Genomic DNA, 19,409 nt, shown 5'->3' with positions numbered 1-19,409 from the left:
TTGCCTGTGACTCTTTCATGTCAGAAATAGTTATGTGACTCAGACCATGAGTTTTTAATTTAAACTGGAATTTTTCAAACGTGCATGTTAAAATTCAGGCTCTGTATTTAATTTAATTAATTCCTATTTTCTGTTAATGGGGGTAGGTCTGTCCCTTCTGCTTATTTATTAACCTACAATAGAAAAACAATTTTATATACTTCAGTTATGCACATTGGAATGCAGGTCCTATAATCTTCCCTTAAAACACTTCAATAGCACAATGGTTGGACTAATACAGTCATCACATTTCAACTTCACACACCAATTCAGTGCTGCAATAAAGTACACTACCGTTTAGCTTGGTCTGCAGCACTTCAAGGTCAGGATTTATTGTAATGTAAATCACAAAGCAATTTTATCTTGACAGAGATTATATACTGTTAAAATATTTCTCGCTGAATTTAGCGATGCGTTTGCTTTTTCTTTGCAACTGCTGTGCGACTTGGACTTTAGCCCAGAAAGAAATAAGAGATAGCAGCCTGCTTGGTTTACCGGCAACAACTTAATCTCTCTCTCCAGATCTTTTCAGAACTTCTAAATAGCAAAATACAAGTGGAGGACCTGCAAGGACTTTGAGGGGGGTGGGAAATCTCATTTCCCCTCCCCCACTATTTCCTCTTTGCCTTCCTTGAAAGCCTCCATAGTCTCTCCCCTTTTTCTGCTTCCTTCTCCCCTATCAGCCACCTACCTTTACCTGCCCCACCATCTTCAGCTTTCCCTCCTTATAAAAGAAAGGTTGTGGTAATAGGCAACATTCACCTTGGAGAAGAGGAGGTGGGAGGGATATGATTACTCCTTTTAAGTATTTAAAGGTCTGTCTCTCAAAGAAGGGTAGGGTGCACTCTCTGCTTGTAGTGGAGGATAGGACTTGTAATAAGGGGTTTAAATTATGGATGGGGAGATATTGGTGGAATATTAAGAAAAACCTTTTAAGAATAAGGGCAATTCTGTGGTGGAACTGGTTGCCCAGAGCTGTGGATCCCCCTCCTTGGAGGTGTTTAAGTAGAGACTGGACAGTTATTTGTCAGGAATACTTTAGGTCATCCTGTATGGTGCAGGGGGTTAGAATGGATGATCCTTAGGCACCTTCCAACTTGTTAATTCTATTATTCTTTCCTTTCCCTGGCAGCTTCAACCCAAGAAAATTATGGCCCACTTGTGTGGTGCTGGCTGGGTAGGGCTCAGTTACATGGCAGGATACCTACATGGACTTGTTTCTTTATTTAACCTATCTTTTCTCTCCTCTCATCTTCAGCTATATTTATTATTTATTTACTTCAGTTATATCTCACCTTTCTCCCTAATGAGGACCCAAAGCAGCTTATATCATTCTCCTCTCCTCCATTTTATCCTCACAATAACCATGTGAGGTAGATTAGGTTGAGAGAGCGTGACCGGCCCATCATCTGCCAGCGAGCTTCCCTGGCAGAGTGACGTTTTGAGCCTGGGTCTCTCAGATCCTAGTCTGAAGCTCTAACCACTACACCATTTTGGATGATATGGGTGGCTGCTGTTGAACAGTAGCAAGCAGCTAGGCCTTGGTGAGTCATGCAAGTTGTGTGAGAGTAAGTTCCATTGATTGCTGTCAGGCCTGTCCCTGATGAGTTCTCCCTCACAGGCCAAAACTGGAAAGAGCTCCACCACCTCCCTCTGCCTTTTACTGACAGAAGCCAAGGCTTGAAGACTGGCTATACTGTTGTGGTTGCCTAGAAACGACCACAATGATCACTGGGATCTCCTTTTTTAAAGGTACAGGTGCTTCTTCTATTATTTTGGAGGGTTGTAACCAACCATGTATTTTTTGAAAAGATTTCAGGTTTTTCTGCAACCCTCGGGCTTTTCTCAGGTTTGTACAAAGTTATGTCTGTTCATGGCTCTAGTCTCTGGATTTATGTATCCATAAATCTGGCCACATTGAGAATTAGACATAATGATTGATAAGAAGAGGACCGGTATCATTTGTGATGCTGATGGCAAAGGGATAGACCATGAATCTGCCCCTTCCACCAGCCATGGTATACACACATGCAGACTCATAAGCATGCACAAAAATAGGCCTTAGATATTAACAGACACACTATTGAGGGGATGGCCATCCCTCCAGCAACCACCCCATCATTTTACACACAATTGGAGGAGATGGAGCAATTTAAGCTCTTAGTAAAAAAATAACCTGAACACAATTGATCTGTCTGTTTTCCTTCCTATCAGGAAGTTACTTTATGATAAACAAAGGCAAAAGAAAAATCTGACAGATGTTTTAAAAGCTTCCTTCAAATATCTTCTATATTGGAGAGAAAACTAAGGTTACTCTAGTTGAAAAAAGCCTACACCTTTTTAAGGTGTCAATGAACTGACGGAGTAAAAGGCCGTGCTAGAAATCAACAATCTGTACAGAATCTACTTCTTCAGATGCTATTTTGTAGCAATAGGTCCCCCTAGTGGATAAAAATTAAAACCAGAGCTTGCTGTCCTAGATCTAAATTTATCTTTGCCAATCCACTATAGCAACCTTGATTGTTATATTCAAAGTTCTCTCCCACTCATAAAAATGAACGCTTGAAGAGATTTAATTAAGCTTTGCATGCCAGTTTGATAATGTAATGCATGATGTTCTATTTCTTCAATACTGAATTGCCTCATTAAGCAATCATGTCAGAAGTCCCACCAATCCAGACAGAAATACAGAAATGAAAATGTACCTGCTAAGTACTTCACTGTATTAACAACATTTCTCCAATAGGTAACATTTGTGCAAAACAAATGCAAAGACGTGACTACATACATACTTTTATGGCATAATAGAAATTAGTTTATATATACATATTGTGCTTAAATTAGCTCTTAATATTGAGAGTATTGTGTCTACAAGGCTAAGAAGTCAGTTTGTAATTAGCGGGTTGGAACCAGCGCAAAATTTCCACTTGCTCTAGAGCTCTTGCTCAAGTAGAAATGCAAGAAAAATACCAAAGTAGCCACTTGCATAAAGTCATACTTATTGTATCCACATTTGTGTTCCCTCTTGCGCAAGATCTTGTGCAACCAATTTCTGAGCTCTGTAATATATGCCGAGGAAAGTACTTGGTGTTGCATAGGATCTTGCACAAGCAGAACTGTGCTAAGTCTGTTTATGTTCCTGCTTGCACATTGCTGGATCCAAGCCGATGACTTGTAAAACCTTGCCTCACACTCAGATAATTTTGGGGCTTTAAACCCCAGCCTCAGTATTGGACAATATTAACACATATCAATGCAGTAGAGGGATTACAGCATAGTATAGACACTGGGATAGTACGGGAATACCTGGCTACTCTTAATGAATTCAAGTCTCCTGGGCCGGATGAACTGCATCCAAGGGTGTTAAAAGAACTGGCCGAAGTGATCTCAGAACTGTTGGCAATAATCTTTGAGAATTTGGGCTCCACATTTTAAGAAGGATGTTGACAACTTAGAGTGTGTCCAGAGGAGAGCGACTAGAATGGTCAAAGGTCTGGAATCCATGCCCTATGAGGAGAGACTTAAGGAGCTGGGTTTGTTTAGTCTGGATAAGAGAATGTTAAGGGGCGACATGATAGCCACGTTTAAATATTTGAAAGGTTGATGAGGGAACTAGCTTGTTCTCAGTTGCTCCAGAGACTAGGACACGGAGTAATGGATTTAAACTAAGAGATAAGCGATTCCACCTAAACATTAGGAAGAACTTTCTGACGGTGAGGGCTGTTTGACGGTGGAATGCACTGCCTCGGAGGGTGATGGAGTTCCCGTCTTTGGAGGTCTTTAAGCAGAGGCCATCTGTCGGGAGTGCTTTGATTGTGGGATCCTACATGGCAGGGGGTTGGACTGGATGGCCCTTGTGGTTTCTTCCAACCTTGTGATCTTGTGATTACTGTACATATGCAAATGAACACAGTAATTATTTGTGTATGGCAGGAATAGTAAACCTAGGCCCAGATTATGAAGCAACCAATGGAACAAAACCAATGGAACATCTTCTATGACTTCTTTACAATATCAGAGAAACTAACATTTGAAAGGCTGAATACTGTAGATTTTTTACTTTTGCTCAGCAACTCCTGACCAACCAGACAAGGAATTCCATCACATTCAAATCACAGTCCTTGCTTATTACTTCTGGGCTTTAAGTGACAAACTTACATTGCAAGAAATTCCATCATTATACCTCCTTTGTGGACAAAACAAGGTATATCCTGGGATGAAAGAGAGATGCAGTGAACAATCCTTGAGTTTATTATGGTATTTCTTCAACTCTTCAGTTGCTGATTTTGACCATGAGTTTGTAAATAAATCAGAAGTTGAAGTGAGAATCAAAATGGTAGAGTAGTTAGGACTGTAGATGAGGACTGGAGCTAGCTGGGTCCAAATCTCTACTCAGCCATGAAACGCATTGGGTAACCTAAGCCAGTCACTATCTGTCAGCCTACCCTCCCTCACATAGTTGGTGTGAAAATAAAATGAAGGAGAGAAGAAGCATCTATGCAACTCCCTGAGGGAAAATGAGAATTACATAGTTACAGATGTGATTTGAGGTATTTCTTGTTAAATTTTGGCTGTCCATGTTCTAATATTACTATTCTTTATAACAAAGTTTTGGCCTTGACTGGCAGCAAATCTCTGTTTAGAGGTAACAATAACTTATTATCAAAGAAGAAGAATCCTTCCATATTCTAAACTCAGTAATTCTTGCTGTGCTCTTTCAAGCTAGCTAATCATATTGTTTTCAGGAGCCATCAAGAGCTCCACTAAATTCAAATTTTGGGAAGTCCAAGAGCAGAATAAACAATAATGCAAACAGAATATACATGTATCAGAATATACATTACAAACACCCCCTCCCCCAGAAGAAAAAACAGGAAGTTCTGTGCACAAGGGAAAAGCAGCTCAGCCTCTGTTTAAATGTGAGTTACAATTTATCACTATGCACTTCCATTATGCAAACCCATGTGGAACAAGTATTAATTTAAAAGATTATTGCTTTCAGGGGGAAAACAAAACAAGACCCAAAAAAGCATCATGTCATCCTGCTCATCCCCAGAAATGAATCCAAATTGCAATGACCTCTAAGGAGATGGTGACCAACTTCCTGCTTTTAGGTCAAACCACCTCAAACTTTTGGCCAACCTTCATGTGATGCTGCAGTTCCATGACTGGAGCCTTGATTTGTATAGTTGTGTGACCCTAAAAAGTAGTCCTCATGTTGGTTCCCCAGTCAAAAAATTCCTCCCAGGCTGCTTTAAGCCTTGAGGAGGGGAGGGGTCAGATGCCTCCATTGCTTTTGGGAGGCCAAATGACATGCCTGGAGTTCCAGTTAAAGAACTCCACCACATGCAACTTAAATAAGAGAAAGTTTGGCTTTTAGGAACGAGGTCCATAGAGTTACCAAAGAATCAAGCTGTAGGTTACCCTCCCTATCATTCTCCTCTTTTGATAAGGCTGGTCTAGCCATCCCCCACACACATAAAATGGAAATGTGCAGCTTCTGTGACCGGATATCCTACCACGTTCTGAGACTGGATACCTCCACATTCAGGGACAGTAAACCTCTGAATATCAGGGCTAGAAGGCAACATCAGGGGAAGGCCTTGGCATCTATGCCCTGTTTATTGGCCTTCCAGCATACCTGGCTGGATACTGAAACAGGATGGATTAGATGGATTGCTGATCCAGTAGGGCTCTTCTTATGTTGTTAATATTTACTATTGCAATCTTCTCCTAGGAACATTATTTAAGGTTTTCTAGATGTTAGCAGAAAGAAGTGTTCCCCCCCACCACCACCGTTTTCTAAATAGATACTTTTGCCTTAAAATGTGTATGGGGTATATTGATAAAAAATAAACAGAAGCAGAAGTAGCATCCTAGACAAATATATTTGAGTAGATTAATAATATATTGTCAGTGCCTCCAGGATACAATATGCTTTCCCCATCTTTGATTTTCTGTTATAAATAGCATGGTATATTATAGCAAGATGATGCAATACACAAATACCTAATTATAATCTGTAGTCATGGTATGCCTGTAACAATATAATTTTTTTCAGTTGCATGTGACATTCCAAATATGTCCATCCACTTGATGTATTCATTTAATAAGCTACAACTAACAGATAACATATATAAGCTGTTTTGTAGCTGAACTTGTTCACTAGAGTAGCCAATGGACTGAAAAGCAAGTCTTTCTATCCTCCACATGGATTATTGAGGCTTCTCCTGACCTTCTGCTCATCTTTGATATTGTAGCGAAACTACCCTATTGGATTTGTACAGATTTCCCCTTGATATAGTGTGGGGATGAAGGAAGATCTTGAAACACTGACCTCTCTTTTTTCTCCAAGAGGCCATTTCCCTTTTGTTAACCAATGATGAAAACCTTCTGAATGTCCCTGCAGACTTACTTCAGTGGCAATTATCTCCCAACAAGACCGCTAACAGAAATGATGTCTGGAAAGTTTTGCTGACGACAGCCAGTATTTGATGAAACTCTTGACCTAATGAGAAAAAGTATAAAGAAAGAGCTAATGCTGGCTTCTGAACTGGCTAATTGTGGGACAAGATAAATTCTGTTCACTTCTACACTGGTCTCTGTCTTATTAAAGCATTAAGGAAATCCAGCAACATCCCACACAGCTAATGAAAGCAATAACAGCTTCTTGTAATGAGCAATCAAAGGCAGTCATTGCCCCCTAAACTTTGTACATCCTTTCAGCATCGTGAGAGAGAAGGCAAGAACGTGAACTTCAAATGAAGCCTCTTTTTAAACAAGGAAGAGCACCGCAACAGGAGCTGCCCCACGGGAGTTCTAACCGAGCAGCACTCTCAAGGAGCTGGGTTTTGCCCCTCTTTCCTTCAGCACCCTTGCGCACATTTCAAAATAGTATATTTAAGACGTGAGCAGACCACGACAACAGTATCAACGGTTTCATTAATGCAAACCAGATTCCATTAAGAAATTTATATTTATCTGCTGTTTTGACCTTGGCCATCTTCTGGGCATGGAGTATGGGTCACTGGGGGTGGGGGGTGGGTAATTGGAAATTTCCTGCATTGTGCAGGGGGTTGGACTAGATGACCCTGGTGATCCCAACTCTATGGTTCTATGATTGGGCATGTTCTAAACACAAAGAGAGAACAATTTAGCTTGTAAGCCCAGAAACCTCAGGTCCCAAAAGACCCTAACCCAGAGATGCTAAGCACACGCAAGCATGTTCAAAGATCCCCTTCCCTCCCTGCACTGCGCTGCCATCTCAATTATCTGATGACTGGGGGGATGATGAAGTTTGAGGGAGGAAGCCAAGAAGATTCCCTCCCTGCTGCTGCCATCAGAGGTTTTAACGTTGGATTGTGGGCATCAATCCCAAAAAAGATCCTGAAGAATTTCAGTGGGTCACCAATGCCTTTAGCAAATGCATATTAAATACAATGTACAAATTAATAACCCTAAGGAGTTCTGTGGTTATGGACACAACCTAGTATGCCTTCCTATGTGTAAAATCTGGAAATGGCTCCAATGAGATTAAAAAAAACTAAGAATAACTGATGGCAAGGGCAATGCTCTTTGGAAAGATTACCTTAAGCATCTAAGTAAGGATTATGTTGTGTATTCAATTAGCTTCAACAGACACCAGAGTATTATGTCCTTTCTAAAAAAAACAAAAATGAAATGACTGTAGAGCTCTATGGAAAAGACAAAAGCATATTTAAAATTTTTGAATATGGCAACCTTTAAAGATGTTCTGATGCTGAGCAGAGATGCCAGGCCAGCACCTATTAATTCTTGATAGAGGTTTAAATTTACCTTATGCCTCATTCACCTACATCTTTTCTGTACGAATTCTACACTTGGAACAGGTTTGCTTCATATTCTACAGAAGTAGGAGACAAGAGGAGTTATCTGTACTTCTTTCACCCCACCTGCCTCCTTCCTCCAGGAGGTTGTTACATGCAAATGCTGTCTTAAATGTTAGAAGGCCTCACATCACACCCCATTCTTTAGAAAAGTATCTTCAAAAGGGTGTGATTGAGAGGAGCAGGGAGAAAGTGGTTATTTAACTCCATCCCCTGCTTCAGATCACCCTCTAAAAGGCTTTACACACATTTGGAAAAAAAGAAGGAAAAAGCAAGCCATGGGGGGGCCAAGGAAAGGGTTAACCCCCCTTCCTCCTCTGTTTCTCTATTCTGAATAATACCCTTCTCAAGCTACTTTTCTATCTCAGTTGTATATGATGTGAAGTTAGCCACACCCATCCCCATATTAGGAGACCATGCACCTTGCTGTTCCTACTACACTGCCTCTTGCATGAAATCTGGAACATAGGAAGAGGAAGTAACAGTCACTACTTTTTTCTTAGTTTGATTTGACCCCACAAATGTTTCTGCAGTTCTAGATCTGATATTATCCCTGTGCAATGTTGTTAATGTAAATACCAAAAAAGAGGGGAAAAGGTGATAGGTGACTGCTTTATTGTCATGTAAAGCCCCTTAGCTGGCACATTGGTTGGTTTTCTGGCACACTGCTTGGCATAGACCTATTTTTCTTTCTCCTTTGGGTTAACATAATATAGAAATGCAATAACATTAACTTCTGCTCCAATAAATGAAGTGAAATGCCACCATAAAACAAAGCACCAAAGCAAGCATTAATTTAAAACACATGCCAGAATATCCCAAAACCATAGCATCGTTTTACCCTCATGTACTATTTTTGATACCAAAGGGAAATATTGCCAAGAAGCTCTCAGAAATGGTGCATGCAATGTATGAAACTGGCACAGGCAAGGTGTGATTACGGGCGAATAGATGCCATGCCATAAAATTATACCAGTCAGGAATGCATTTTACATACTGGAATGCAACACAGCCACCACAGATATGGAATCCAAAGTATTTGCACTATGTAAAAAGTGTGCGTAGGGATCCCTGTTTTTCATGACCTCTCATTTTCTAAACTTGGGGGCGGGTCATCTTTACACAAGCATTTTCAAAAGGAAGTATCTATGAAGATTTAAGTAAAATATTAACTCTTTGGATAGCTTTGATCAAAATAACATTTTATAGCAGGTCTATCAACACTGGGATAAAGATTCCACTTGAGGCTATACCCATAGGGCTGCTGCCAGTTCATCCTCCAGCAACTCAAGAACTAAACATAAGAAGGGGGAAAGGCAAAAATTAGCTTGAGAGTTTGACATGGCAGCAGCAGGAGGAAGCTAGGCCACTCAAGCTGACCTTGCTAGTTTGACGAGCAGTAATCAGCAGATGGACTGGATCCATTCAGTACGCCTGTTATTTGCACAACGCTCTGTCTGAGGCACCCTAAAAGCAACTCTGTCAATGTCCACATTTTTCGGCTTACTGTTTCATACTGTAGAACAAAATTTGAGTCCAGTAGCATCTTAGCAACCAAATTTTTTTCCAAGGTATAAGCTTTGTGGGTTTGTCAGGTAAAAGAGTTTCATTACCTGTGTGTGTTTTTGTTTATGCCGTCTACTTCTAAGCTCAGGGGTATTTTCTGTGATCTAAAAACATTACTAGCAGCTTTATTCTTAGGCATCTTTATTAAGATGCAAGTTCCATAAAGATAAATTGAGTTTTACTCTGAAGTAAGTACACAGCAGACTGAACTATTAGTTGCCATCTTATTTCCAATTTAGACACTAAAAACATGTAATATGACCATTCTGGCTTATGTCGCTAGTGTGAAATAATAAATGCACTACAGAAAAGAAGTGTGCAAAAAAAAAAACTATTTGGGGGGTATTTTGGACCCCCAAAATATTGGTATTCCTAATATTTGTGTATTCCTAATATTTGGGTGTATTAGACCCCAAATAACAGAATTCCCAATATTCTCAAATTCCAGTTCTGATACGGTGTTTGGATTTGGTTGGGTTTTTTCAGGAATCTGAATTTGTTTGAGTCCATTATTCCCTGGGTGGGTAGGCGGGGTATTTTTCAGTACAAGCACCAAAATTGCAGCAGTGCTGCTGGTGCCTAACCTTTAAATAACCCCCAAATTTCAAGCAGATTGGAGCAAGAGGTCCAATTCTATGGACACCTGACCAGGGTGCCCCCAGTTGTCCTCCATTATTTCCTACGGAGGAAAAAAAACAAAAAGAAAAAAAAAACCTCCAAGTTGCTTTCAGGCAAAAGCCATGCCTGCAAGCAACAATCACTGGTCAAATCATGCCTCCCATGGAAGAACCAACACAACAAGCCCAACAAAACTAATGCAGAACCCAACCCCAGTAGGACCACAAGTCAATGTGCCAAGCCAAACTGAACCAGAATCAAACCAGAGAATCTCTGCAGTGGAAACTCCAGGTAGCAGAGCACTTTTGCAAGCCCAACAGAACCAGTGACAACATACTGATACATAGCAAAACCAAGGGCCACTGTGACAGTTCAAGCCCAGCAGAATGAACGGCAATGTACAGAATGCTCAGGAGGACCCAAAGGCACTCTGGCAGTGAAAGTTCAACAGGGCCAATGTCAAGCCAGAGAATCTAGGAGTGGAAACTGAAGGGGGACACTCTTGCAAGCCCAGAAGAATGAATAGCAATGTACAGAATGCCCAGGGGAACTCTGGTAGTGTATACTCAATTGAATGAATGTCAAAACAGAGGATCACAGCAGAACAAATCCAAGCAAGGAATTGGGGGTGGGGGTGTTGCAAGCCCAACAGAACAAATGGCAATGTACAGAATGCCCAGCAGAACCCAGTGCCGCTGTGGCAGTGCAAGCTCAACAGGACTAACATCAAACCAGAGAACAAATCCAAGCAGTGAGCAATATTGAAAAAACCACAAAGGGAACACAAAGCAATTCTTGCAAAGCAACTCTTATAGCTGTCAAGGAAACCTGAAAGTGACAGAAGCAGCCTGGCAAGCCCATACAACTCCCCCAAGACGCAATAACAAAGGGAAGGGGAAAGGAAAAAAGAGTACCTATGAGCCTGCAAACGTTGGCTCCCAATCTTACCAATAAATCCCGAATATTTCTGGGATTTTTTCAGGTACATTTTTTCAGTTTTCCCCAAAATCCTGGATATGTTTGGGAGACCCCAAAAATACTGATAAAGTATTTTTCAGGTATATTTTCAGCTTGCGTTTGAGTGCACACCCCTATATGGAAATTAAAAACTGAACACACAGACTGCATTCATATTTCATAAAGACAAATTCTGTACATTTTAGAGACCACACAGTTTTATACTGCTTTGTACAGCAGTGTGTTACCAACACCCACAAAACATTTAGAAATATTAATATTTGTATACTTTTGATTTACTTGATCATAGACATCACATATCAGTGTTCCATTGAAAGGAAACTGATTATTATAAGCACACAATAGAAACTTCATGTAAATGTTTCAAAAAATTGTCATATAAACAGTTTTACATTCAGAATTCTACTTTGAATTAAAGACTCCAAGAAGGTTTACAGAATATAAAAAGAAGACTTTATTAAAATGGATGTCTGTTAAACTTTTATATAAAAACTAAGGCCACAGCTAATGCTAAAATAATGTCAACTTTCAAAGTTTTTATACTATGATTTAAATTTCTTATACAAAGCTATCTTACAAATGATTACTCAAACGTAACACTGTTTATTCTAAAATTTAATGATACAAAATATTAACTTTAGTACATATACTTTGTGTTTATTTTGGTCCTTTGAGGAAAATTATTTTTTGCATGGCTCCTGGTACAGAAATTAACTAAAATGAAAAGGTGGCAGCTTCATTGCTGAAACCCGATAATCCTTTTTTTTGTGCTAAGTTCAGTTCTTTTCTTACAATGTTAAACATCTCCAGTCATGATAGCAATAAACTCCTCCTGGTTGACTGTAAAAAAAAAATAACAATAATAAATGTACAGTAATGTCAGAGAAATCCTCTCTCAATAAATTATTGAGGTAAATTAGAAAGTCTGCTAAGCTCCCTTGCAATAGAATAGCTTGATACTCAATCATAAAGCCAAGCAAAACATAGAAAATTAAGATAGCCTGGTCCTACTAAAACAGCTCAATTTGTACTGAAGTATTTTTACATGTAAAACAGCACTGAAGATGTAAGCATTTTTTTAAATAAACATGAGCCATCGTGATTTCTTGTTATGTATTGCTACAAGAATGGATCACCACAATCCCTCTTCAGGTCTTCTGAAATTATTTACAGATTCTGTAGTATTATTTATTTTTTCATAAAAAATGGTAGTTTCTGGATTCTACATTTGTTTCAGTGATTTATACTGCAGCTACAACATAACAGTGAAACAACAATTAATTTCATTTAATAAACCACTGCTAACTATAAAATGAGAGAAGGAACAACTGCAATAATCAGACACAACTTAATAACATGTCAAAGAATTTCACATTAGAATAGGAAGGAATGTAATTTCATTTACAGATCAATGGGGAGTTTGCAGAATAGGTAGGTTCCTAAATGGCAAATCAGTTACTTGTCCGAGCAGGCCTCACCATGAAATTATCTCAAACCACGTGAATTCAATGTACTTGTTTTGTCAGATTTAAGAACAGAGTATAAAAATGTTACGTTCAGTACTTACTTTCTCCATCACCATCTTTATCAAATTCTTCAATCATAGCCCGAAGTTCTTCATCAGTCATGTTTTCCCCAAGCTCTCTAGCTACTCGACGCAAGTTTCTCAAGCTTATTTTACCTGAATCATCATCATCAAACAATTTAAATGCTTTGAGTATCTCTTCATGTGGATCTCGGTCAAGGATCCAGTCTGTCACTAAAATGGGAAAAGAAGATATTGGGGTTTCCAGAAAAACACATTTTTTGTTGGCAGAATTTTATCTTCCCTGTAATTGCCCTATGCTCTCTAATCCCAATAATTTGTTCCTCTTCACCTTCTGTCTGAAGGGTGATGGGAAGTCTTAGGTAAATAGATAATGTATTCTACATAAATAAACAGGAGCTCTGGGCACCTTTAATACTAACACAATTTTATTTCAGCATAAGCCTGTTACTCCTCTGGTATTCTACATAAGAGATGAACATATGTTCATTGCAACCTTATTGAGAGCAAGTAAGTACTTCCTGAACTCTGCACAAACACACTAAAATCGCAATGTTCAGGTCAGGACTCTCTCACACTTCAAATTCTACAGCAACAGAAATTTATTAGGCAATGCCACACTGTTAAAACTTATAAACACCAGAGCAAAACTGAGGTATAACAGCTTTTCCAGTTGTATAAAATAAACTGAAGACAGAAAATAAAATAAAATATTTCTGAAAATAAGTACTGTAAGAAAATAGAAAGGCAGGAAAAATATTTTAAGCAGTTCATTAGCAAACGCTTAACACTGTTATCCCTGGCACACTTGTATATCTATCGAGAAGTAGTTGAGCTAAACTTCTAGCTGCTGGTTATTGCCAGTTTTTTTTTCATGTCAGTACCTACCAACTTCATTAAAATCTTCAAAGGTGATTTTCCCTGTTCCTGCCCGATCATAGTCTTTAAGTATCTTCAACACATCTGCCTTTTTAACATCAAAACCTAAGGCTCTCATTGCCACCTTTTGGGAAAAAACAGAAATGCTTCAGGTTTAATATATAAATGAAACTGCTTATTTTTACATAATAAGTTAGTAAAGAACTACAAGGGCTGTGAGTGTGTTGGAAGGGGGTTCACCAGAAAATAAGACTGAGTACAGCCTCATCTTTAAAAAAAAGTTTGGCTGCTTTTGGACTTTGGCATTTAACTCATGACAACGTATTAACTATCATAATATTAACTACTATATTTCAATGACAAAACCATTTGTGCTAGGTCTGGTGATCTTTTTATCAGTGTGGCAACAACAGATTTTGGACACCAATAGCCTTCCTAGATGATATTAAAGGAAATATGGGTGAGGTGTTTGGAGTGACAATATCAGCAATGATAAAACATTGTAGCAGGCCATTGCTGAGGCCTGTTAATCATCACTCTCCAATAAATAACAGGAGCATCCACTGGCCAAATGAGAAGTAGGACTTTTTATATGCGGCTTCTGCAACAACTATTGCAACTTTCCTGATGTCAGAGAGCAGACTGGTTGGCCCAGAAGCAATGCATCTAGCACTACTTCTCAGCTGACACCCCTCTGAACAGGAAATAGTATACCGTCCCAGAGGCTACCTGAATTAATTTGAGAGCTGCTCCGTGATTTCTCATTTCCTGGTAAAAATGGCAACAGTGTGGGCGGGGGAGGAGACCAAGTGCTCTGGTTGGCCCTGCAAGCACTTTTCTCAAGAAAACTGATAAAGGAAGTAACAATGTCCAATCCAAATAACATGAGTCATCCTCTACTGCTGCCAAAAAGAGCAGGCAGAGGACACAAATGTGCCCATGGACCAACAGTTGGCCACCCTCTGTTGTATATGCATTATCTTAACCTCTTGTTTTCTTCCAATTAAAGCAACCCATGGCGGAAAAATCACAGTACAAAGAGATGTATCTACAATATCATATTTTGGATGTTGCCAAAAATATGGTACTATAAAAGCAGTCTGTTTTCCAGAGCTCTGGAAACATTCCAAAACAGTAATTAAAACATTTCAAAATGCTCTTTGAACCCACCAATTTTACAACTAATGATCCTAAATAGTTCAACAGCAACCATTTCTAAATGTCTTAGAGCTTTGGGAAAACTGTGGAGCTTTGGGAAAATAGCAACAACAACAACAAAAGACTCAGGAAAAAAACTGGAGTCTACATCCAGGTTCCAACATTATTCAATTAAGTAATTTTTTGGTTCTAACTTATCCAAAAGACAGTGGAAGAAATGGCATCACTACATCTTGAGAATTAGAATGTTGTACTGCATGGTATTAAGAGAATGAGATATTTAGACTGTTCAAGTAACAATACCATACATACAATAACATTAATAAATATCTGACAAAGAAACCTATGATATGGTGGCAAGAGTGTGCTATTTTATGTATAGCGCAATCTAAACAGGGTTACACCATTTTAAGCCTGCTGACTTCAGTGGACTTTGAAGGGTGTAATGGCTTAAGTTTGAACTGAAACATTATCATTTTCCTTCCAGATTTGTCCTCCCTCTAGCACACATGAATGTATGTCATTCTATAAAGACACACACCTTGAATCTCTCTTCCGCTAGCTTTAAGTGGCTCTGCTTTTAGGCTGTTTCCTACATTCCAGCAGAAAGGGAAAAAAATTAAAAATTCAAATCCAAGAGCTGTTACAGAATAATAGTTAGGATCATGAGCTCTGGTTCAGTTCAAATTTTATGAAAGCCACTTTTTCTCTTCTGCCTCTATTGCAATATGGGGGTAATACTGATCCCACAGATAATCTATGCAAAATACTCCAAACCAAAGACCTATACAAATGCTATTACACCACACTTGTTTTTATCTCATAAGACATCAACTTGCCTTTATTCATCGTATGTATATCACAGAAATACACACCACGATATGCAACTGCCTCATACCTTGCTAGGTGTAATAGGGTACATATTAAGCTTTTAACCAGTATACACTTTCTCTATAACATGCAATATGGCCCTTAGACCCTAGCACTTCTCCTATACACTGTTCCTTGGCCAAATCTGAGGATATTAACGAGTAGCCACTTCCCTGAATTCTTGTCCTACGGTCCTTTTCTCTCAGAGAATAACTATTCATAGCTAAGCATATTTGAGCATCTGGCATACTAAGAGTGAAAGCATTGAGAAACCAACTACTATCAAACATGTCAGACTAAGAGAAAAATATTGCCTTTAGTTCATGATAATCTATAGCTTTATCTTTATCTGTGTCAAATAACTCAAAAGCATCTTTTATTTCTTGCTTCTGTTCTTCAGTTAATTCTCTTCTTTTCTTTCTCTTAGTTTTTTCAGCAGCAAGCTCCGCTCTAGAACACAAAAGACACACAAATGAAGTAACAGAAAGCACCAGGTTTTTCCCTTTAAAGTACAAACTTTTATGAGTTCTAGTCTACATCTTAGGTAAGTAGGTGGTTACTTTATAATGGGGGTGGGTAATCAGAAGTATATCAGTCTTATTCATTTTTATGTATAATGACGTTCTTTCCATCTCAACATTCAGTAAAAATAGGTAAACATTGCTATGTTAAAGAGGCTCTGGCATTTCTAAAAGACATTGCAGTTCCTACATTAATTTGGCAAAGTCTCAGCATTCCTAATGCCACTCATGTTTGTGCCTATCACAAATGAAAAGAAAACCTGTATGGGTCCCCTCCCCCAATGCGTTTGGTACCATTGCATCAATAGGGACCAAACATCACTGGCATTGACGGGTTTGCCAACCTTCAGGTGGAGCTTGGCAATCTCTTGGAATTATGACTGATCTCCAGGCTACAGATATCAGTTCCCCTGGAAAAATGGCTGCTTGGGAGGGAAGACTGTATAGCATTAGACCCCGCTGAGGTCCCTCCCTTCCCTAAACCCTGCCCTCTCCAGGCTCCATCCCCAAAATCTCAAGGTATTTCCCAAACTGGAGTTGGCAAACTTAGGCATTAAGCTTGCCAATAATTAGCAGCACAGTCCCAAATAGGGATCGCTAACTGGCTAAACAGTAAGAGGCATTGTTTAAGTAAATATATCCCTTCTTTGCCCTCCTACATCTCTCAGCTCACAACTGCAGGAAGCTCTCTGGCAAATATGAAAGGGGCAACTTTTGAATAAATCAAGAGATCAAACACTTGCAACATCAGATAGCTGTGAATGAGTTTTAAAAAAAAGACTGCTAATAATTTCTTTCAATTGTGTTTGATTCTTGTACCACCTTTTACTGTTGCTTTATTACTGTATTTTCATTGATTATGTATTACCTTATTTTTTGTTAGGGGCCTGGAGAATTGGGGGGGGGGTCAAAGTCCTTTAAGTAAACAACAGCGCAATCCAAACAACATCTTCCCGGCAATAAGCCCCACTGAATAGGGCAGAGTAAGATTCTCAACAAACTTGTTTATGATTGGTTCTTGTAGGTTATTCGGGCTGTGTAACCGTGGTCTTGGAATTTTCTTTCCTGACGTTTCGCCAGCAACTGTGGCAGGCATCTTCAGAGTAGTAACACTGAAGGACAGTGTCTCTCAGTGTCAAGGGTGTAGAAAGAGTAATATATAGTCAGAAAGGGGTTGGGTTTGAGCTGAGTATTGTCCTGCAAAAGTATTGTCCTGTAAGTATCAATTGATACTTGATACTTACAGGACAATACTTTTGCAGGACAATACTCAGCTCAAACCCAACCCCTTTCTGACTATATATTACTCTTTCTACACCCTTGACACTGAGAGACACTGTCCTTCAGTGTTACTACTCTGAAGATGCCTGCCACAGTTGCTGGCGAAACGTCAGGAAAGAAAATTCCAAGACCACGGTTACACAGCCCGAATAACCTACAAGAACCAATGAACTCTGACCGTGAAAGCCTTCGACAATATTTTGTTTATGATTGCGGTCTAAACCACGAGGAGCGTAATTTGCCCCGGATAAATGCATAAGATTACCAGTGCAAAAATTCTGTAACACCTTCTGTTGACTTGAATAGAACTCCTTTAGGAATTCATCTCCTCAGCCCTTTCTGAGGACAGGGTACCTGTCCAGATACTTTTGGGACCGCAAATTTTTAAAATACTAGTAAAATCAATGTGGGGGTGAGAAAGGAGGTTTCTTCCATCCAGTGCTGTTTATTATTTTGAAGCTAATCTTCCCCATGCTGATCTTAGCTTTCCAAAGGGAGAAAAAAAAAAGACCGGCCAGTGTTTTTTGCAAGCTTAAAGGAGCATGGAGGGGTTGGTTTTGGAGAGGTTGGCCCTGAGAGGAAGGAAGGGAACCCCCCCAGCCGCCCTTCCCTTAACTTTTGTGGCAGAGCGCTGCTTCGCCTGCTAGCGAAACCAGCGCGCGCCGCAGCCCAGACCGCGACAAGCGACTCGGGAGGCCTAAACGTTGAGTTACCATGGCAACAAGAAGCAAGCGCCCTTCACTGCTTCCCTCCCTACCCGCCGTTTGTACCAACCTCGAGACCAAACTCATTGTCCCGGCCCAACCCCTCAGCCAGACTCCGGGCTGGGTGGCAGCGTGCCTCTTCCACTGTGACCCCCGGGACCCGGAATTAGAGCCCGACAGCCTCGCAAGGGTCGTAACGCGTCCCGTCCGACAACAACACCATTCCCTCCCCCCTCAGGGTTCAGCTGCCATTGGACACCGCCACGGTTCCTCCCACCTCTCTATGCTCATCGCTCCCGTGACAGGCTGAACAACCCATCAGTCACGTTGATGACGTTCTTCGCCGTTAACCCGTCAAAAAAACGGTTGGCTACCAGCAAAGGTTACCCAGAAGGCAGTGCGACTTTAACGTCACAGTGAGGCTGTGAGGGGGGAATAAAGAATGCTTGAGAAAGGCGGGGCTGCGCTGGTTGATGACATTCGGAGACACGCCCCCTCCCCGTCTTCTCAAACTCTCATTGGTTGCGCCGCCGGAATGTACCGGCCTACTATGATGCGTTAAAATGATTCTCTCGCTGTTGCTCCCTCGCAATTATAGGAAGCTAGTTGAGGGTTTCCGCACTTTGTATTCCCAGCGATGTATTAAGAGTTCGAAAATGTTGTAAAAAAACATTGCTTTAAAAGGGTTTTTGGATACCACGGCTTATAAATGGTTGGAAGACGTCTTCACAGCTAAAGGGGCCAAACAAAGTGCGAACAGTGGGGGTTGCCGCACTTGTATTCCCAGCGATGTATTAAGAGTCTGAAAACGTTATAAAAAAATACTGTTCGCACTTTGTTTGGCCCCTTTAGCTGTGAAGACATCTTCCAACCATTTATAAGCCGTGGTATCCAAAAACCCTTTTAAAGCGATGCTTTTTTACAACATTTTCAAACCCTTAACACATCGCTGGGAATACAAAGTGTGGTAACCCCCCGAATTTTTTATAACGTTTTCAAACTCTTAATACATCAGTGGGAATACATAGAAAGTGCGGACAGTATTTTTTATAACGTTTTCAAACTCTTAATGCATCGCTGGGAATACAAGTGCAGTAACCCCCTAGCACGCGCGGACTCTCCCTCTGCTCTCCCCTGCAAGGGGCTGGCTACCTTGGATAGCCAACCTCCAACGGGGGCCTGTAGGAGTCCCAGAATTACAGCTGATTTCCAGTCTGTAGCAATGTTCCTCTGAATGAAATGGTTGCTTTAGAGCAGTGGTTCCCAACCGGGGGTCCACAGACACCCAGGGGTCCGCGAGAACTAAATTAAGGTCCGCGAAACAAAGTTATAAACCCATAATAAATTAATATTTTCAATTAAAAGTTCTCTATTATAAAATATA

At 40.1% G+C, this 19,409-nt stretch overlaps 2 protein-coding genes across 3 annotated transcripts in view; both read right to left on the bottom strand.

Moving 5' to 3' along the window:
* The window catches only part of LYSMD3 (LysM domain containing 3), a 123,362-nt gene that overhangs the window by 61,911 nt on the left and 42,042 nt on the right, over nt 1-19,409 (bottom strand). The window lies entirely within an intron of this gene.
* CETN3 (centrin 3) lies at nt 11,497-18,127 on the bottom strand. Its single transcript, XM_056849142.1, has 5 exons — nt 18,096-18,127; nt 15,834-15,969; nt 13,501-13,615; nt 12,634-12,825; nt 11,497-11,906 (listed from the first exon to the last, which is right to left on the bottom strand). Exons 1-5 carry the CDS (start codon nt 18,110-18,112, stop codon nt 11,863-11,865), a joined length of 504 nt encoding a protein of 167 aa, XP_056705120.1. The 5' UTR covers nt 18,113-18,127; the 3' UTR covers nt 11,497-11,862.

This window comes from Euleptes europaea, chromosome 4 (genome assembly GCF_029931775.1).
Source record: "Euleptes europaea isolate rEulEur1 chromosome 4, rEulEur1.hap1, whole genome shotgun sequence".
Lineage (NCBI taxonomy): Eukaryota > Metazoa > Chordata > Lepidosauria > Squamata > Sphaerodactylidae > Euleptes > Euleptes europaea.
The sequence above is the reverse complement of the archived record's forward strand: the minus strand, read 5'-3'. Positions and strand labels throughout refer to the sequence as shown.